Here is a 22239-nt window from a genome sequence, read left to right on the forward strand (position 1 = left end):
TCATAGCAGCTAACACCCTAAACCAACTCTGAAGCATCAAGACTTGATTTCTTACTAAAACAAATCTGCTTTTTTGTATTTTCTTCTTAAAATTAAGGCAATGAAATGGCTACAGTTCCTAAAGTTCTTTTCATGGAACAAAAATATACATGTATTTTCCTCCTCAAGTTCAGGCATCAGAGTATGATTAGAGACCTGTATTACACAAAACCTGCGACACCAGGCTGATGTTAAAAAAAGAAAGAGTGAGAGTGTGTGCTACAAGAAGCCAACAAACACCCGGTGTGTTCTTCCTGCTCAGTTACAAACCTTATCATCAAAGGGAGGAAAAGTCTGAAAGCACAAAACCTCTTAGGAGTTTCCAATGTCTTTTGCATTGATTCAAAACTTTTGGGGTGGCAGAGGGGAGGAGCTTATTAAAATGAAGAATCCAAGGCCCAACACACAGAAATTCTGACTCCCGAGGATCTACAGTTGGGCCCAAGAATCTACCTTTTCAACCAGCTCCTCGAGTGATGCAAGTGATGTATGGACAACATTTTGAGAAACAATGGGGAGCATATGTCCATCTAATGTTTAATTTAACAAAAATTCTAAACTTTGGCTAGCCACCTAATGTTTTGATAAAGGGGGAAAGGCACTGAATATGCATTTCATGGTGCCCATATCTGTTTGCACATATATGGAATTGGAAATCTTAAATCACCATTCAAAATCTACAAGACATATATGACAGACTGTGGCTAACACCCAACTGCAGAAGCTGATTCAAAGGTGACCTCTCCTGTTTCACTGCATTACATATCAAACTTTCAGGCTCTCCAAAATCCAAAACGGCCAAAGAACTGAAGAACAGGACAAGACTCAAGTCAGCTTTTAGCAATTCAGTGCACTTTGCAGAAAGATCTAAATTAAGCATAAAGTTTTGTTGTTTATTTTACACAAAGGAGACCACCAACATTTGCCATAAATTCTTCTAAACTCTTTAGGAAGGCCATCTTCTGCTTCCGATCCAGCGTAGGAGGAGTGCTGCTTGCAGTAAGCTTGTTGAAGGCATCTGCTAATCTCTGGTAAATAACTGGGTCTTGTTGACTTGACAGTAATGTTTCAACCAATTCAGAATATTCAGCCTATTGAAGAGATAAAGTACACATAAGAACATTTATCTTCCTCAAATATCACACAAGTAGATCACATCAGGTACTGGGGTTGTGGGATTCTGAAAGGCAGGGTCTGAAAGCTCTTTCTCTTTTATATTAAAGTGTAACTGTCATATAACATTATATTAGTTTCAGGTGTAATTCCCTATTTGAATACACTGTGAAATGATCACAACAACTCTTTTTAATGGTTAACATTTACTGAAAGTTTACTATATTTCAGGTACTGTTCCAGTCATTTACATTAGTAACTCACTTTTTTTTTTTTTAAAGATTTTATTTATTTATTTGAGAGAGAGAGAATGAGAGAAAGCACATGAGAGGGGGGAGGGTCAGAGGGAGAAGCAGACTCCCTGCCAAGCAGGGAGCCCGATGCGGGACTCGATCCAGGGACTCCAGGATCATGACCTGAGCCGAAGGCAGTCGCTTAACCAACTGAGCCACCCAGGCGCCCAGTAACTCACTTTTTATAACAATCCTATGAAGTAGGTACTGTTTATACTCCTGTTTCACAGACGAAGTTCTTACATACAGTGAGGTTAGTATGTCCAAGACTGCACTGCTTTTAAGCAAGAATCCAGGCTGCTTGGCTCCAGAAGTCATGCGATTACCAACTTTGTTGTGTCGCCTCTTCTGTTTTCCAAGCACATTATTCATATTTATTTTGCATTTTATATATAACCTAAGTCTGCAACCTGACTTTCAACAATTTCCCAGAGGTTAATATAGACATCCTGTCAACACAGTTCTGAGGACAGCAGAGTCACACAAAGGCAGACAGGAGTTGTTTGGGAGGAGGTGGCATAGTGGGAGGAGTGTATTTCAGTCTTTTCTCAAGGTGGAAGTAGAATACTTGAATGAGCACATGTGCTCTGAACCAGTAATGGACCCAGTGGCTCTGGAAGAAAGGGCAGGAGAAGGAGCGGAAGAAATACAGGAACATGGGAGTAGGGGTGGGGGTGTATGTGTAGAGCTTCTATTTTTAATGCCCTCTATAATAAAGCCTTATACAGAGGAGTAGGTGTGGGGTTAAGGGACATTCAACCAAAACAGCTTTTCAAGATAAACTCTCTTGAAAAAAAAGCAGGTCTGACATTATTTTTCATTAGCTTCTTGGAATATCATGATAGACCAAAATGGTGAAATGAAATGTTAATTACATCTGGAAAGGAAGAGTAACGCATAGTATGCCATCCCTGACCCACAAGCATGGAATCAGGATGGCCACCCCAAATGCTTTATCCAAGGGACAGACCTGCTCACAGAGGAGTTAAGTATAAACTCAAATCATTTCCCTATTCAAAAGAAATGGTAGTCCCTCTGGGGCCAGACCCAGCAAGATATTATACCAGCCACACCTAAAGCCCTGCTCTCTTTTCTACAATGTGTAAATATGGTTTTTTAAAAAAAGGCAACTGGAATGCAATGGCTTATATCTATGGGAACAAGAAGCCTATCTTCCTAGTAAGCAACAAGGAAGTAAGATGATAGCAAAAGGACACAGACCTGAGTTGGGTACCTTTCCTACAGAGCACAGCAAGAACTGAAGTGCCAGAGTACCTCTGGCTTGGGGCGCAGATGGTATAGGAAGTCTATAGGGAGTCTTTAAGTAATATGAAAGGCCTCAAAATCCTATCTTTATTAAAAAGGTAAATAAAACCAAACCCTGAGTGCCACTCACAGCAAATGCTATGGACTCTATACAAGGAAGGAAAAAAAAAAAAAAGCCAAAGCTTTTTAATTAAAAAAAAAAAGTCATTTAGTCATGCAGGACATTTACATGTGCTTGGCGGTGGGGGTGGCGGTGGGGGTGGACAGACAAAAAAGAGGGGAAAGGAGTGTTGGGAAACTAAGGCAGCTGATGACCCAATATGGTTCTTCTCATATACCTGATGGGTACCTACTCTATTGGAATAGGGAAGGGACAGGTGAGATAGCGGAACTTTTCTCCCATTACATTAACCCCAAACAGTGAGTGAGCACTTCAGAGTCTTTAAAGGCTGAGCAAAATAAAATGAAACAATATACTCTTTTCCACAGTGTAATATTAAGTAATACATTTTGCATACTATGATAGGAAATACACACTGTTGATTTCCATGCTTTCTCAAGGCAGACTCCTTTGGGTTCCCAGTCTTACTCATCTGGTCTCCCTTACAAAACTGTGAATTCCTCAAGGACAGAAAACATTCACTGCTATTCTTTCAGGTTGATTCCTGGTTCCTAGCACACTTGTTTAAGGACAAGCTTTAGGGCAGCAATCAATGCAAAGGATGATTCACAACAGTGGAGAAAGGAAAAGAAGTCCTTATTAACTGACAAACAGATTGTCAAATAAACACAGAAAGTCAGAGCTGACAAGGAAGTAAAGAAATATAGCCTGAGACAGAACTGAAGCAATGAGTCACAGACTCTATAAGAACTGGAAGTATTAAAGGCCCACTCTCTGCAAGAATAATCTCCTTGCTAAAAAAATGAGAAGAGTCCCATGAAGAGACTTGTGTCCAGTACCTGATGCAAGCACACCAACGTGTAGAAAGCTTCACCAGCTGCAGTGGTCATCTCTGTGTTGTGCTTTTGCAAAACCAGCATATCAAAAACCAGCTGAAAGTACACAACATAAAACCTCTAAATAAAAATATATGATGATCATTCAATCTTCCAGCCCCTCCCCATTCCAAAAAAGAAAAAGAGGGGTGGTAGTTGTTCTTATTAAATAAATCTGAAAATTAAAGAAAACAGTTTTTTAAAAATCCAATCATAATGTACAGATGTTACCCCTTGCTGTGATACGTGAAATCATCAAATGACCAAATTCCCTGTTGCCTTTCCCACATCGATTTTCAAGAACACACAATAAAAGCAGAGAATAATGTACCCAGGGAATTGATCTCCAGAAAGCACAGTGAAGAAAAAGTAATGATTTCCTGCTTTATGAATGATGTAAGCATTTCCTCATTTGAATGAAGATGTACATGCAGTGACCATACTTATTAAAGCAGATGGTTTCACGACAGGCCACCCAAACATCTTACCTTAAGAAAGTGCCGTGTTGCTAGAAAAAGTGGTGAATCTGTTTCTTGTGCTTTAGCACACTGTTCAGCTAATGGTGTCAAAGCTTCCAGGCACAGCTGGCAAACCTCCGAACTCATTCTGATCATGAAGGTCAAGGAACAAACTAGATACATTTGACTTATAAAAGATGAAAAAGTTATAGCTATTATCAAATTCTAGGACTGAATACAGAGGAGTAGATTAGTGTATGGCATTATGTGAGAAGAGGCTTCTGGTGTTTCTGAGGGGGTCTTGGACTGTACTAGGTTTCTGATCATGAGGACACAAGTGATAAAAAGCCTTATTATTCTCTACTATCAGGTAGCTAAGATCTGAGACTCAGCAACAGTACATGACATTACTAATTGGGGCTCCTAATGAAAGAGTGACTTCAGGACCAGGTGCCAAACGCCTTTGGGATCTGTGAAAGGAGGAGAAGGTGAGGCAAACTAACGAAAGAAACAGAATTCAGGGAGGTAGATGACTGTTTTCTTAAGAAATAAAACTAAACCACTAAGGAAAAATTAAAAATACAAATTTTAAAAACTTTTCTTTAGGTAAGATCTTTTACCCCAAGTGACAAATGATAATGATGTTCATTTAAAGGATATGATGTCATTCCTAGTTCTAGAGAGTACATCAGACTTTTAAAAAGATCTTCAGGAAGCTGTGGTATTTTTTCAGGAAAAATCTCACAGATAAATGTGATTAATTTGTAGTACTGATTACAAAGGGTTGGAAACTGAAAAAGAAATATTAAATATTTAGATGCTTACTGATATCTAATTTCTATTTTCATTAATGCAGTAAAATAAAATAATAACCAACAAACTTAAAGTACAATGATTTCTTTAAAACATATTGATTTAGAAGACATGAAGACCAAATTAAATGTAAAAATAAGTTATAATAAAGGGAATATTTTAGTATACAAAAGTAATACATAGTAGAAACAATGATCTTCTGGACAGTTAATAAAAGCTACAGCCAATTCCAGATAATCTGTTTACCTTGAAAAAGTAGACAAAACAGTCAAATTTCAAATTATTAAATGACCTATGATTAAAACCCTTTGCAAATGTGTTTATTTGCATTCCAGCATATTAGAAAAATACTAATTGTTAAGACTATGTAGAATAGAATATCCACTCCTTCACACTTCCAAAAGTTTGTTGACAGTCCTGGAAAACTGAAGTAAAAAGTAGGCAATGCACACTTTTAACTTTACTTAAGGGAATACACATCTGTTTAATGGTCTATTTGATGAGGAAAAAACCTCAAAACCAAACCAAAAAAACCCTAAAAGCAAAGCAATATACAGTGGCTACATGAATACTCGGCTCACGGGGCATCAGTATCCTCTCCCAAAGACATTTCTCAGGGAAAGAAGCATGCGGTCCCAGCCCACTCTGTGGGAATCTGGCAGCACCTCCTACTCTTTTTTTTTTTTAAAGATTTTATTTATTTGACAGAGAGACCCAACAAGAGAGGGAACACAAGCAGGGGCAGTGGGAGAGGGAGAAGCAGGCTTCCCACCGAGTAGGGAGCCCGATGTGGGACTCGACCCTGGGATCATGACCTGAGCCAAAGTCAGACACCCAATGACTGAGCCACCCAGGTGCCCCAGCAACTCCTACTCTTAACCGCAAAGTCCAACCACTTCTCAACCTCTATCTTCTTTCTTCCCACGACTGACTTCTCTTTCCCTCTCCCACTCTACCTTGTGTGAGCTCCACACATGCGCACATGCACACACTTCCCACTTCTTCCCCATCCACATCTTTGTCCCCACCCTCACCCTCTGTGACAACTCATAAAACAGACTCCCCTCCCCTATGGTACTTAAAAGAAAGAAGAAAAGGCAGCCTCATCATCACCAATACTGACTGGTGAAACCAAGACACGAGGTCATCGGAATGTACACAAATTTAAAAACTGTGGTAGTCTTGGTTTCTTACCATATGGGGTGGCTAGAAAATGCCTTCTATGGCTCAATCCCTCAAATCTGAGAATGATGTTCAAAAGTATCAGTGGAATACACCCAAACATATAACTTAAGTTGCTTAATGACAAATGATGAGGGAATCAGAACTGCTAACATTAGAATTAAGTTTCTAAAAGAACCATTTTTTTCCTGTCACTAATTATCAGCGAACGCAGGACTCTGGGGCAAGATTAAATGAGGGCATGAGCTGCGTACTCAACTGCATGCACAATTGCGAATAACACAATGGGAACCTAAAATTCTAGTTTTCATGTGTACTTAACAGATAAGCAGGTACTTATACCCCCTTAATTAAATCAAGGGTCTATTCTTGTCTAAAATATCTTTTAACTCCAAACATACACACTTTGCATATTCACATTCACTGTCTTCAATTACCTTCAAAAGATCTTGTGACATCAGAGGCAGAATTAGGTTCACTCCATATAAAACAACATCAGCTGCGGACACAGACCTGTTTGCTGCTTGCCCTGGCTCATGTCCTCTGAACACTTCATCTATGAAAATTAAAAAAAAAAAAAAGGCAGTCTTAGAATTGCAACATCAATAAACTAACAGAGTTAGATATATTCTATCCTTGTCTTGCCCTGGGTCATCCTTTTGTATTTTACTTTTTAGGGTCTCTGAGTACTTGATGCAGCTACTCCGTGTTTACAATATTATTCTACAATGATAAAAGTAAAGTAAAACCTATTCCGCTGACAAACTACACCGTAAGTTAAATAATTTCCACAGTAATACTTATTTTACCTCTTAGGTGTGTGAATTTTCTATGCTGTAAAGCAATGGGGGAAAACACAGAAATTAAAATGTTACAGAAAAAAGTAGTTAAAAAATAACTACCAATATGAAAAAGGATTATTATCCTTAATCCATAAAAAATGTATATAAATTAAGAATCCTCCTAAGACCTAAATAGGTGAGTGAGCAAAATGCACAAACATCTAACCAAACCAGAAGCCCAATGAAAAACAGTTCATTCGGGCACCTGCGTGGCTCAGTTGGTTAAATGTCTGCCTCTGGCTCAGGTCATGATCCTAGGGTCCTGGGATCTAGCCCCATATTGGGCTCCCTACTCAGGGGACAGTCTGCTTCTCCCTCTCCCTCTACCCCTCCCCCCTGCTTGTGCTCTCTTTCTCTCTCACACACACACACTCTCTCTCAAATAAAATCTTTTTAAAAAATTAAAAAACAAAAACCAAACAACAGTTCATTCTACTCATTAATGAAACAATGATACTACTTCTGATTCATTAAATTAAAAATGACTTTTAAATGATAACATGTAAATGCTGGTGAGGATATAGTATAAGTTACCTTCAAAAGTAATATGTTAAGAGCCTCTTGAGCCCTGTATATACTAAAGATATAAGCAGAAATTCAGACACAGATTTGTCCACAGAAGTGAATGCTGCATCACCATTTATAACAGCAAAACCATAAATATTCCAAACGTCCAGTATCAGGGAATCAGGTTAAATTCCAAAATGTGTAGTACCATGCAGCCATTAAAGGTCATGAAAAATTTTAATGACAAGGAAAAGGCTAACAACACATTAACAAAAAAAAGGCAGAATATAAAATTATATTTAGAGTACGATCACAAAATTGTACAAAATAACCAAAAGGGAAATGACCACAATGCCATTTATACTGGACTCTAGATTATGTCAAAGAATGGGTGATTTTTTTATCACTGAACTTAAAAAATTTTCTATTAAGAGCGAATTACTTGTATAACAGACAAAAAGATAAAATCAGGTTAAAAAAAAAAAAAGATTTCTATTTGAAAATGACTTTTTCAGCCTAATTGTGAACTTCTTCCCCAGGAGTCTCCTTTCCAGCTGGAAGAATCCCATGTTCTGAAGCCGGGCACTGGTGAACCTGGATTGCATCCCGCAGGAAACCTAAGCCTGCTCTGGAGCCCTGGGAAACTGGTCCTGGAGCTCCCACCCCGCTCCCAGGGCTTGCTCCTAAAAGATAGGGCTCTCAGGACTGTACAGAACGTCCTGCCTTGTGCTTGGTGGGACTTGGCTCTCCAGCCACAAGCTCTCCTAAGGATTCAAGAATATAGAGCAGAGGCCCATTCCACTTATGCTTTTAATCTCCCCCTCTACTATATTAATTGTATTTCATAATATTTAAAGCATTTTCTATTTTATCTCAATTACCATTATTTTAAAAATAATCACTTAAAGTATCACCTTCCTTTCTGCCATCTATTTTATCAGCTAATGCTGTTTCTTTTAATCTTTTTGCCTTTTTATTATGAAAACCTGCCATTCATCTATACAATGTGTTCTTAGAATGGCAGACTGCACCACAAACCTGATGACTGGGATGCCTTTTCCCTCTCCACAACCTTTAACAGCCCTCCCCACCCCTTTTAGTACAAGCTTTTAACTTTGAATCAGACTCTTCAGAGTACAGGGTTCTTGACCTGGGTCTTTTCAGCCCTAGAAAGTCTACAGCTGAGTTTCTAAGGGTTCACAACTCAACTATTAACCTTGCGTAAAACTCTGAGGCTGGTGTAACATATACTTTTTAAGGGAAAGGCTCAATAACTACTTCAGATTTTAAAGGCACACGTGCTCTAGAAAAGGTTAAGAACTCCTGGATGGAGAAGCATCAACCTGAACAAATCAGAAAACATGTGAATGACATTTGGTGAGAGGCTGGGCCTAGAAACAGATGGGCAGCTGAGGCTTTGGTATAGAAAGAATTCACTGAGGGGAAGTGCAGGACGGTGCTTCTCTCCTACGTACCCCTCGTTAACTGCGAAGGAGAGTAAACTGTCTGGACTGTAAAACTGTGCTTAGGGTAGGGGCAGACATTGCAAAACACTGTTGTTCAGTGGATAAGGAAAATAAATCAATAAAGGAAACAGAGAAAGAAGAATCTCAAGTATTGGGGAAAAAGTGGAATGTCATAGCACCCAATTCAGAAAGAGAATCTTACAAGGATGTCAGAAGTGTCCACTACTATGAATGTCTGCACAACGTATGAAAGGAAGCTTTAGATAGGATTCATTTTTCTCTTAGAAAACAAGATCCCTTGAGTTTTAAGGTACGGTTGGCAGTGGGTTAAGAGGCAAGTGAAGGAAAACTATGCAAATAAATGATGTTTCAATTACTAATAAAGTTTTTGCCTGTAATATCAACTTTCTTTTACCTACTGGTTGCCAGGAACAATGCTTGGCACCCTGACACTTTGTAGCTAATCTTTAAGACATTTCAAATGGCATTTATTATGTACCCGCTTTAACAGAATAAACGAAGAAAGGCCAACTGACTTCCCCCAAGGTCAGGCTGTCTGTGAGCCCCTAGGTTAGGCCTTCCAAGTTGGCCTGTCAGCTCCAGAATTCAGTGTTACCCATCCCAACAAGGGTTCCCAACCAAGCTGCAATCTGGAAAGTGCTACAGTTTTCAGGGATAGCTATCTCCGAGAACACAGGGGAGTGATTCAGTCAAAAAAGTGTAACTCAGGAGCACCTGGGTGGCTCAGTTGGTTAAGCGGCTGCCTTCGGCTCAGGTCATGATCCCAGGATGGAGCCCCACATCAGGCTCCCTGCTCAGCGGGAGTCTTCTTCTCCCTCTGCCCCTCTTCACCTCTGCTCATGTTCACTCACACACACACTCTTTCTCTCAAATAAATAAAATCTAAAAAAGTAAATAAATAAAGTGTAACTCAGAAAAGACTGGTCCTGGCATCCCATTTAGATGCTGGGATGTGAATCCCAGTCCCGCAACTTACTAGCTATTGATCTGTGGGCAAATGACACGACTTTCTCTGTGCCTGTTTTCTCATCTATAAAATGAGTATAACAATGATACCTATCTCTTGCCATTGTGATATGAACAGTGCTTGGCATTTATAAGAACCTAATAAATGGAAGGTAATATTACTATTATTCTTAGAAGAGCCAAGCAGGAAGGGATGTTGGTCCTACCTTCGCTTCAAATAGACTGACTTTCATGATTTTATAAACTGAACTTCATAAAATTTCACTTAAAAACATTCCTTTGCTTAAAAAAAAAAAAAAACATTCTTTTGCTTTAAAAAAAGATAATAAAAACAAAGTTTAAAACCATCACACTACATCTTACCTGTATCACTGAAATCTATGAATTCTTTTGATAGAAGGTTAGTAAGAAGTTCCATAATGAGAAGCAGGTCTTGGTATTGCTCTTCCTCTGCTGTAACATCTATTCTTTGCCGCCCTAAGTTATTCTTAGAATATACTTGCAGCAAAGTAAGGCAAGCTTCATATAGGTTCATAGCTTTGGACTGTAAGAGAATGGGCGATAAATTACACTACTAAGTAGAACTTATTTGGGAAAAAAATATAAACCCTAAAAGAATCTATAACCTAAAAAATTTACTCTGAATCCCAATAGTAGCTCAAATACTTGTTTTAAACTATTGTAAAACATTAAGAAAAATGAAAAAGCATGTATTAAAGATGGCAGTTATATTTTAAAAATTAGCAGTTTCCTAACAAAATTTGACATCCATTTTTTTGTTCATTTGATAATACATACTAGAGAGATAATAAGATTTTGGCAACAGAACTGTTTTACTTCTGCTGTTTCAACTTCTTGTATAACATTTATTATTTTAAGATTTAATATTGTTTAACTTGCAAAAGCACAGAGTACCAAACAGTAGTTTTTGTTTTTTTTAAAGATTTTATTTATTTGACAGAGAGAGACACAGTGAGAGAGGGAACACAAGCAGGGGGAGTGGGAGAGGGAGAAGTAGGCTTCCTGCGGAGCAGGGAGCCCGATGCGGGGCTCGATCCCAGGACTCTGGGATCATGACCTGAGCCGAAGGCAGCCGCTTAACGACCGAGCCACCCAGGCACCCCCCAAACAGTAGTCTTAAACATCAAAATAAATGGCAATGGCCTGCCCTCTCAGTCATGCATCTGTGACTACATTTGTAATATTTATAAAATAAAATCTTACTTTTGAGCAAGTGCCTTTGATCTAACTAAAAAGTTTATAAATCAGGAACCCATATGAAATGGTTTAAAACAAGATTTATGCTAATCTGCAGGCAATTACAAATATATTCCTTTAAGGCACTTTTAAAACAGCTTTCTAAATAATTTCTAAAAATTAATGCACCTCTGCTTACTGATCGTAAAAGAATTAAAGTGTCTAAATATCCATTTGATTATAAAGCAAAGATACAAATTGCCATTTAAAATTTTAAGCCTAACCTTAGACTTTCAACAGACAGAAATTGATTAAATTTTTCCACCATTTGTCTTATCAAACATTCCTCATTTGGATGAGTTTGATTGAATAACATTATATTAAAAAAAATATTACTGATTACTAACAGTATTAGGGCAAGAATTTATATTCCTTCAATAAGCCTTCCTCTGAACTCTGAGTTCTTCTGCAAAGTTCTGAAGTCTTTTTGAAAACTCTTTTGGAGGCACAAAAATATTATTTCAGATAGTATTCATTAAATTTAAAATAAAGTATCTGTTATTTTGTTATACTTTAAGGAGTTCTAATCCTAAAGGGATAAAATTAGAAAGTGCTTACCTCTCCAAGATAGCATATCTGTTTATGTGCAACTTCAACAAAAACTTCTATTATGAGATTGACAGTCTCTGGGGTATTTTTGTAAACTTCCATCAATCCAATGCAATTGGTAAGGAAGTCCATCAAAAAATTAAAAAGAATTGCTACATTGTCAATCTGGGTAGCCTCAGCAATGCCACACAGGGCCTCCAGTGTGGCAGTGATTTCCTGCTTGACTTCCTCTTGCTGACACATCTGCTGAAAGTTTTCTTGATTTATCACTCTTAAGAATCGCTGCTGAAGTGGCTGAAGAACCTATCAAAGTAAAGCATAATTTTCTAAAAGTTTAATTCACATGCTTCATTTATTTCAACTTTATTTCCTCAACTTGGATAAATATTCACTTTCTAAAGCATTACAAACTGTTGGAGGCAAAAAAAGCACTGAAAACAAAGAATATCTGAACCACATGTTACATTCCCCATTTTAAGGATTTTATTTATTTTAGAGAGGGAGAGAGCATGTGTGCATGTGCAAGTGGGGGGGTGGGGGAGAGGGAGGGAGGGATTCTTAAGCACAGAGCCCAACAAGGGGTTTCATCTTACAACCCTGCGATTATGACCTGAGCCAAAATCAAGGGTTGGACGCTCAACTGAGCCACTCAGGCACCCCTACATTCCCCATTTTGAGGGTCATCATAACTTCTGGCCTACATAAAGAAATAATACACAGTACACTAGTCATTAGGGAAATGGATATCAAAACCACAATATGACATCACTTCATGCCTTTTAGAATGGCCATCATCAAAAGGACAAGAGATAAATGCTGGCAAGGATGTGGAGAAAAGGGGATCCCAGTGCACTATTCGTGGGGATTGTAAACTGGCGCAGCCCACAATGGAAAATAGTATGGAGGACCGTCAAAAAATTAAAAACAGAATTACCATATGACCCAGTAATTTCACTTCTGGGAATATATCCAAAGGAAATAAAAACAGTAACTTGAGAAGACATCTGAACCCCCACGTTCACTGTAGCATTATTTACAATGGCCAAGACATGGAAACAACCTGAGTGTCCACCAATGGACGAATGGATAAAGAAGTTGTGGTACATATGCAACGGAATATTTAGCCATAAAAAATGAGGAAATCCTACCATTTGCAACCACATGGATAAACCTTAAGGGTATATCTTAAGTAACTTGGACAAAGACAAATATCATATGATCTTACTTACAATGAGGAATTTTAATAATAAAATAACAAAAAATCCCAACTCTCAGAAAAAGATTAGTAAAAAAAAAATTGTTCTGTAAAAAAGAAAAATATTTGTAGTTACTAGAGGTGGGGGAGTGGGGAAAGGGGAATTGGAGGAAGGTAGTTGAAAGGTACAGACTTCCAGTGATAAGATAAATAAGTACTAGGAGTGTAATGTACATGATGACTATAGTTAATATATATTATTATGCTGTATGATATATAGGAAAATTGTTAAAAGAGTAGATCCTCAGAGTTCTCATCACAAGAAAAAAAAATTTCTTTTTGTTTTTTCTTTTTATTGTCTCTATACGAGATGATGGATATTGACTAAACTTCTTGTGGTAATCATTTCACAACATATGTAAGTCAAACCACTTCCTGAAGTAATTTAGGTTCCAAAAACCACGAATCACAGAACATGACTTAGTCAAGGCCATTCACAGAATTCTGTCACTACCATCATCTCTCTCCAATTCATTAACTGTTCCCACCCCCAAAGATGAAATTTAAGTCTCCAAAGGGCCAGAGAATAAATATGGACTTTGCAGAACGTGTCATCTCTGGCCCAACTACCCAATTACAATTGCACTGTAGTACAGAAGCAGCCAGACATAAAAATGTAAACAACTGAACATGACTGTGTTTCAATAAAACTTTATTTACAAAGAGACAGCAGGCCAGATTTGGTCTGTGGGCTCCAATTTGCCAACCTCTGTTCTCCAGGGTCAAGCCCAACATACAGCTCTTGCCTGTTTTTCTCTTTTCTCACTCCTCTTGGCAGAGGACATAACTTCAGATAATCAGTCCTGCTCTGAGTGAAAATGCATATTCATGACGATATCTTAATTCTATTTAAAGCTGTACATATGATAATACAATTATTTAAATTCTGGTCTGAAGTCACAGATGACTACCTAATTCTGTTACCATGTCCCTTCTCAGACATTAAGAGCACTCTAGTCACAGGGACTACAGGCCACCCACCTACATACACTGGTAACTCTTGGTTCCTGATTTAAAGCTAATTTACATAAGGCAATGTGTCCAGAGTGGTTACTGGCTGAATTATGTCCCCCTCAAATTGATACAGTTAAGTCCAAACCACATGTACCTCAGAATGTGGCCTTATTTAGAAACAGGGTTGTTGCAGATATAATTAAATTAAGAAGAGGTTATTAGAGAGTGGGCCTCTGATTCAGTACGACTGTTATCTTTACAGACAGGCATGCACACATGGAGAATGTCACATGAAGATGAAGACAGAGATTACGATGATGCTTCTACAACATAAGGAATGCCAAAGACTGCTAGCAAACTACCAGAAATTTGGGGAGAGGCCTGGAACATCTTCTCCCTCACAGCCTTCAAAAGGAACCAACCCTACCAACACCGTGATCTTGGACTTCTGGTCTGTAGACCTCCAAGAGAATAAATTTCTATTTTTACATCACTAAATTTGTGATATTTTGTTGCAGCAGTCCTAGCAAACTAATATAGTGGTTAATTTGCATCTCCGTATTCAAGACTGATTCTTTAGGCTCTCATTTGAGCTGTGGGCAAAAATGTGCCCAAACCACAGAACACCTGGTAATATTCAAAAGTCATCACGTATGCAGATATGGATAAATTGTAAGATATCTGTAAAATAATAAGCTTCAACCTATTCATTATAAGGGAAAAGTACCAGAAAAGGTATGACTGACATGTTTATGTCTCCACAGAGTATTTTACAGCAACACACAGGGTAAGATATAAGAGGGTGCAATCAAAATAAAAGGAACTGTCACCTCTGTCCAATACTGCTGTTTGGTTTCTGTGTCCATATGTGCAAAACCTCCCAAAACAAGAGCCTTCATCAATGTCCTCTGCACAGGACTTGACAAGAAATTCAGAGGTGGGCTTCGGCTTGCAAACTGCTTAGCTAAGTTCCACCAGTTTTCACACTGAATTACTAAGTTTGCCCTACAGGCAGAAATAAAACATATAAGATGTATTACTTACATGGTATGTATACTAAGCAAACAATAATGGAAGGTAACTGAATTTAATTAGTTTTTAAAGTACAGTATAGTAAACTTGGTATAGACTTTGGAGTCACACAATTTTGTGCTCAAATCCCATCAGTCATTTGACAATGTAAAATTTATTTACTCTCTCTTATTTAGTTTTCAGATCTGTAAAATAGGAGGAACAACAGTAATAACAGACCTAACTCTCATGGTTGAGACTGATCTTACGATTAAATAAAATACTATACATGAAATGCTTGGGACAGTACCTAGTAAATTAAAAGAACTCAATAAGTAAGAGTCAGCCAATGCCAAGAGTAGTAAAAACCACATTCCTATGTAGTAAGAAAAATGAGAAACATTTCCAGAGTTGTAGAAAACACTAAAGCTCTTAACTTGCAAAATTACTAAATTATCAAGTTTTTCTCATCTTTCAAGTGGAATAGGATACCTGAAAAAATTAAGTGAGATTATTCTGTATTAAAGTCTTTTTAAAACTATAATTACTGAATTAAACATGTTTCTCATAAGATTCTTTAATGCCAAATCCTTGAATAGTCAACACAATCCTCAATTTTAACATGGGAAAACTCATTTCCATTAATGCAATAATATGGGATTTTTTTTTTTAAGTACACTGCTCCAAAATGCAAGGTCTATCTGGACCTTAGGACCATGTAACTGTTTGCCACTTGAAAGACTACACACACACACACACACCTTAGGACCATGTAACTGTTTGCCACTTGAAAGACTACACACACACACACACACTCTCTCTCTCGCCTATAATCAGCTTACCTTTCTCTTCTTTCCACCAAAGTGACAAGGAGCTGCACAGTGTCATTTGCAAGGTCCTGTTCACTACTCCACACTGAGAGGTTACTGATGACTTTTTGTAAGAGGTAGCCAATAATCCACTGAGAACCTTCTGTATCTGCTCCAAATGCTGTACTGAATGGCAGACTTATCTTAAGAGAGAAAACAAAGTTTTTAAAGTCAGAAAGATAGATCACTTCAAAAGAAACCCACAGAAAAATCAAACTGAAATTAGCATCTAAATCTGAAGTACTACTTACTTCACATCAATTTTATAAATGTATTCATTTCTGTTAAGTCGAAAAAAGACACCCTCAATCCACTTAATCTTCCAATGTGATTTTCCTGTCAACTTTATTTTCATATTAACATACCAACATATTTACACCAAATACAAAGAAAATAAATTAATCCATTCCCAATAGTAATCTGTAAATTAATATGGTTAAAATAAGCTGAATCAAATGATGTGCTCTAAGAAAGTTATTAAAATCGCACACCATTCATACAGTTCTCTTCAATGTGGAAGATGTTCAGCTCTTAGTTATATTTTGATGAAAAAATCACCAAGAAAAATGTTCTCATTTCCATAACTGTCATCATCATAAATCCAAACGAAGTCAGTTTTACATTCTGACCTGATCATATAGTTTCTCATCCACCAGGAGATAAGTCTTTGCCCAACGTTTTAGAAACCAAACAATATCTTTGCCCATTTGAGGGCTTAGTAGATGAGTGAGATCTGCTCTTATTGCTCGAGATTCAACTTCTGAAACTCTCAGAACGGCAGATAACAGCCTGTAGGTATAAAAAAGAAGTCATTTATTCTTTTATTTACTGTCTAATCTTATTTTTTTCTTAAAAGTCCTTCTTCTGTTTCTCAACTCTCTGAATTTAGGCCAGGCTATACTTGAAATTTTCAATAGGCTTGTACACAAATGCCCCATTTTATTGCTGACCTTTCAGGAAGCAGGAAACAAGACAAAGCAAAGAGTCACGGATAGAGACAACCTTCTGTGGAAGTTGTACCAAATGTGCAAGTCTCAGCATTACCATCTAAACATGTTTTTCACATTCAAAATTGAGAAATACAATTAAAAGTTCAGAGTAAATGCTACATTCTTCAGCACTTTATCACTACTCAAAACTCCCATGGTTTAGCATGTTTTTATACATTTGTCATTTTATGGTAGAGGATCTGGAAATTGACTTATCTAGAATGCTTTGAATACTGAATCTTGTCTCTAAATCTGATAGTCCTATATACTTCCTAACAAACTTGATTCTTAATGGTATTTTAAAATAAAAATCTTGCTAAAAAAATTATCTCCGTGATGATATGCTCTAAGAAAGTGTCCTCTCCTACACTACATAATTCATATGGCTATGTGGTTTTAATAACAGAGCATGATATGCAGTTAAGTTGAAAAGTCCTTGTTCTGGGGGTGGGAGTAGGAGAGAACATAATCAGAAGTGGTATATATTTAACTTGACTTTAGCTAAAAGGCAAAGAAGGAAAGGGTGTAATTAAAAGAATCCATCTTAACATCATTTTATGGATATCTGTGCCAAAACAGGGATTCTAATCACCTGAAGTTTGGCTTTTGCTACTTTTCCTTACTGCTCTCAAGATGACTGAAATTATCTCCTTGTAATGAAATCTTACATTTCACTTCTTTATCCAACTGGATGTCTTGGAAGTTCTAGCTACTGTTTATCACTCTGTCCTTTTGAAATAATTTCTTCCCTTGCACCAAGCCGGTTGTTTTTAAGTTTCTACCCCCAGAACATCTTTTTTCCCTATATATTACACACTCCCTATATCACGAGTGCTCAAATTTTCAAAAATTACTTTAGGGTGGATGTGAACAAAAATACCCCATGACTTCACAATACATTTAAGTTGATGTATCAGATTTTTCCCATAAGAATAGTTTTAAATGATATAACTTGCAGCCTAGCAGAATCTGAATTAAATAATTACAGTAATTTTCTAAATTCATACACAGGAATTTAGTTATCAGTGTTCTGATACCCACCATCATCCATTTGAAAAATAAACAAGTTTTTCTTTAACAGTTGGAAACTTTACATTGTTTTTCTCCTTAAATTTTTATTTCAATGTCATTTCCCCACAGATTATCTTAATATAATACATTTTTATGCTCATTTACTGATCACACCATATAATTCTCTGAAACAAGTATGTCTAGTTATTGAAATATAATTTAAAAATATTCCCAGTGATCATAAGACTGTTTTAAAACATCTTTTGGATTATCTACCGCTACAATACTTATTAGTACACAATTGAGCGAAGTACACCACAAATTTAAATAAATTATTAAACATAAAAACAAAATTTTATGCATTTGTGAATGAAATTAATGTAGCAGGATTTTGTTTTTCCAAATGAGTTCATGTATCTGTGAAAAAATATTACTTATTGCTAGAATGAGAAAGAGTTGAGCATAATTTGATTTGATTCCTTCTTCACTTAAATAGAAACACTGAGAAAACCTAATCACATAAATGGACGGTGTTTTTAAAATAAAAGGGTTCCTTCATTATTTGAACTTCTTCCAAGTTATATGCCAAAAATCACAGAGATCTACTATCAAAAATTATTTTTAATCATCTGTTAACTGACAACTTGATTTCTTCAACGTCATTTAATGCAAAGGGCTGAAAACCTCCTGATTTATAAAATTACTGGTTATCTATTACTCAGTCATTCACTCCCAGCACCATACTATTTGGAACCATCCCTTTATTTGGCACTTGGCACGTTTTTACACGCCTGCCTCTCCACTATGGTAAGATTCAGAATGAGTAAGAGCTCTTGCCTTTCTTTTGTAAAGTGGGAGCAAGGTAAAGAAGAGTAGCACAGGCAGTTTGTAGGCAGGTAAAACTGAGGCTCCCCTGAGCCTTCCCCTATCCTCATGGCCGCACCCTAGCAGTCAGCAAAATCCCATGGGGCTACTTCTGAAAGAACCATCTGCCTCTTTCCACCCTCACTACTACTAATGAAAATGCTTCCTAACCTGCCTTGTCATCCTTTATTTTTTTATTTTTATTTTTTTTAGATAAGAGTGTACATTCTTTTTTTTTTTAATGTTTTATTAATTTATTCATGAGAGTCAGAGAGAGAGAGAGAGAGAGGCAGAGGCAGAGGGAGAAGCAGGCTCCCTGCCTAGCAGGGAGCCCGATGCGGGACTCGATCCCAGGACCCTGGGATCATGACCTGAGCCGAAGGCAGACGCTTAACCGTCTGAGCCACCCAGGCGCCCCTGCCTTGTCATCCTTTAAATCCATCTGCCACAGTATAATCCTACTACTATGGTTTGATCAGTTCACCTCCTTACTTCCAATCTTTTTCGCCCAATACGCAGCACCATCCCTACTTCTCCATCTCTGCAAAGACCTCTCCCCTCCACACTTACACGCGAGCAACACCAAACTGCCTCTTGCTTTAAGCCACGCTCTCACTTCCAGGCCTCTGCCTAGGCTATTGTCACTGCCTGGAATACCCTTTGCCTTCTGCAAACTCCTATTCAACCCTCAACTATCAGGTTAAATGCCATCTTTCCCAAAAGCACCCCTTGATCCTTCCCCTGCTAGGTGCTCCTCTATCACTCTTAGCAGACTTCTATTGTATCCTCATATCCTGGCACATAGGGGAGTGGAAGAAACAACTGATGAAGATAACACATTTTTTTCATTAAAGTGTAGTGGACACACAATGTTACACTCAAAATATTTTTTAATTGTTGATAGTTCCAATTTCTTTTTTTTTTTAAAGATTTTATTTATTTGACAGAGAGAGACACAGTGAGAGCAGGATCACAAGCAGGGGGAGAGAGAGAGGGAGAAACAGGCTTCCCGCGGAGCAGGGAGCCCGATGCGGGGCTCGATCCCAGGACCCTGGGATCATGACCTGAGCCGAAGGCAGACGCTTAACGACTGAGCCACCCAGGCGCCCTGATATTTCCAATTTCTAATCCTATTTTACTTTCTTAAGAATGCTATCTGAGGGCGCCTGGGTGGCTCAGTCAGTTAAGCGACTGCCTTCGGCTCAGGTCATGATCCTGGAGTCCCGGGATCGAGTCCCGCATCGGGCTCCCTGCTCGGCGGGGAGTCTGCTTCTCCCTCTGACCCTCCTCCCTCTCGTGCTCTCTGTCTCTCATTCTCTCTCTCACAAATAAATAAATAAAATCTTTAAAAAAAAAAAAAAAGAATGCTATCTGAACATACTTTATATTTCAGACAGCACTCACGCTTTCTCATACTTTACAAATTAATCTTGGATTACCTTTGCATTTCATAAAGCAAAAGTCAGCAAAATTAGTCCAAGAGAGCTCTCTTTAACTTCTCACAACATCTACTGTTATCACTCTGATCTGGACCACTTATCACCTTTCCCTTGGATTACTTCAATAAGCTTCTTCACTGGTCTCCCTGCTTCCATTTCTGTCACTCATAGTTTACTCTCAAGGTAGCAGAGTAACCTTTTTAACGTGTAAGTTACTCTTCTGTTCAAAACCCTATAACAGCACCCCACTTCATTCAGAGCAAAGGCTAACGACCTTATCTGAGTCCCCTCTATTTTCCCTTCTATCTCCACCTTCTGACAAAATTCCACCTCACTCTGCTCAACCCACAATGGCAGTTCCCACTGTTGCCTGAATATGCTATACATGACACAGGGCCTTTGTGTTAGCTGTTCACTCTGCCTGGAATGCTCTTCCTCAGGCCTTCACGGCCTTGTTCTTACCAACCTCAAGTCTTTGCTCACGAGTCACCTTCTAAATAAAGTCTATACTTGATCACAACATTTAAAATCACACAAATCTCTGAAATCTGCACTCCTGATTCCCCCTACCTGCTCAGTTTCTTATCCCACAGCAATTATGGTCTTCTAACATACTATATGGTTTATTTATTATCTTTCCCCTATAAGGAGTTTTAAAAGGGGAATCATTTTTATTTTGTTCACTGATGTATCCCAAATGCCCAGAACAGTACCTGGTATATATTTGGTACACAATAATTATTTGTCAAAGGATAAATTCTTCAAGAAATGTGAACCTTTTTTAGTCAAACTAGGAATGTTTCTCTCATATAGCCTTTCAAATTTAATATCACGTTAATTCTTTGGACCAAAAAAAAAAAAAAAAAAAAGGCAATTTTTGTTTTCCAACCTTCACCTCAACCCTCCATAGTCTGTGCTCTCAGATACAAAAATGTTTTGCTCCCACACTGATACCTGAGACTGGCAAAAATTGAAAAAGCACTGAAAATACAAGGAAAGCATTCCTGATGGTACTGCCCAGGCAAGAAATGTGACACAGAATATAATATGACAGCACCCTGAAATGAACTGCCTTTGAAATTGACATTCACCATGAATCAAACCAAAGCAAAAGCAATGATTTCCACAAGCACCTAATCTAATGCCTATAGTAATCCCCAAAAGAACAAAACTTTTTCAATAGAGCATTGATATTTTATTTCAAACAAGAGAATAAAACAATAAAGGAAATAAATTCTCAAACATTTCCTTGATATTAACTTAATAGTTCATTTTTCAAAAAAAATATTTTCTACTGCACAGGTGTAAATGAGATCCATATATTTTTGCATTAAAATTAAAAAGATGAGAGGACAGCACCCTGCTTGATTTTGCAAATGGCAAAAACCAATGTTATTTCAATACTGATATCTCTCCCTGAAACCTAAATTTAAAGATACTGATATTTAAAATGCTGTTTTCAAATCCTCTTCCAGGAGGATATTTGTCTGGGTGTATCCCTCCTTCATTTCATCATTAAGAATGAATGAAAACTTTGCCACTACTACTAGGAAGATCAAAGTGAATTCTCATCTGAGACACACTATTGTCTTCTAACTTCACCTGACAGGACTCTCAAGTTTCACATATTCAGGACAAATATTTCTACTTTATAAGGTAAGAATCATAGTTTTCCTTAAAAAGCCGTTTAAATACAGTTTTAGCTTTCCCTGGTTTCTAAGAATCTCATATACTTTGTTTCATTCACTTAGGGTGCCTGCACCGTGTTAGCACTGCTTTCTGATGGACATGGGATATGTTCAGAGAACTTTCGATCAAATGTCCCTTCAAAGTCTCACTGTAATCAGAGTAATTTTACATTTGTTTTGCTCAGCACAGGATATAGCTGTCAATTCTCACCAGAGTGGCATTACTTATATATACGGAGTACTTGCCATCCTTGTTTATTTCAAGGCTTCTCCAAGTTTTATTTTCTTTCATGTATCAGATTTACAACGTGCCTAACACTCGAGTCATCTACCCATCAACTCAGAATTTATAAAACAGTATAAATTATAAGAGCACAGCTATAGAGTTCAT

General features: G+C 37.6%; 1 protein-coding gene and 1 long non-coding RNA gene across 6 annotated transcripts in view; both read right to left on the reverse strand.

Moving 5' to 3' along the window:
* Window positions 1-907: 907 nt before the first annotated feature.
* XPO4 (exportin 4) overlaps window positions 908-22239 on the reverse strand; it is a 117903-nt gene continuing 96571 nt past the window's right edge. For all 5 annotated transcript variants that reach the window (XM_081815396.1, XM_081815398.1, XM_081815397.1 and 2 more), the window contains 10 exons: window positions 16487-16646; window positions 15831-16000; window positions 14808-14982; window positions 11778-12071; window positions 10326-10506; window positions 6598-6716; window positions 4825-4956; window positions 4196-4312; window positions 3672-3764; window positions 908-1130 (listed from right to left, as the gene is read on the reverse strand). In XM_081815396.1, coding sequence (XP_081671522.1) covers window positions 933-1130; window positions 3672-3764; window positions 4196-4312; window positions 4825-4956; window positions 6598-6716; window positions 10326-10506; window positions 11778-12071; window positions 14808-14982; window positions 15831-16000; window positions 16487-16646 — 1639 coding nt within the window. In that variant the 3' untranslated portion in view covers window positions 908-932. The remainder of the gene's footprint in view (window positions 1131-3671; window positions 3765-4195; window positions 4313-4824; window positions 4957-6597; window positions 6717-10325; window positions 10507-11777; window positions 12072-14807; window positions 14983-15830; window positions 16001-16486; window positions 16647-22239) is intronic.
* On the reverse strand, window positions 18266-22238 carry LOC145720751 (uncharacterized). Its single transcript, XR_014143948.1, has 2 exons — window positions 20103-22238; window positions 18266-19887 (listed from the first exon to the last, which is right to left on the reverse strand). It is a non-coding gene; the product is annotated as an uncharacterized LOC145720751 (long non-coding RNA).

Source organism: Leptonychotes weddellii, chromosome 3, assembly GCF_054177405.1.
Source record: "Leptonychotes weddellii isolate Sample4059 chromosome 3, ASM5417740v2, whole genome shotgun sequence".
NCBI lineage: Eukaryota > Metazoa > Chordata > Mammalia > Carnivora > Phocidae > Leptonychotes > Leptonychotes weddellii.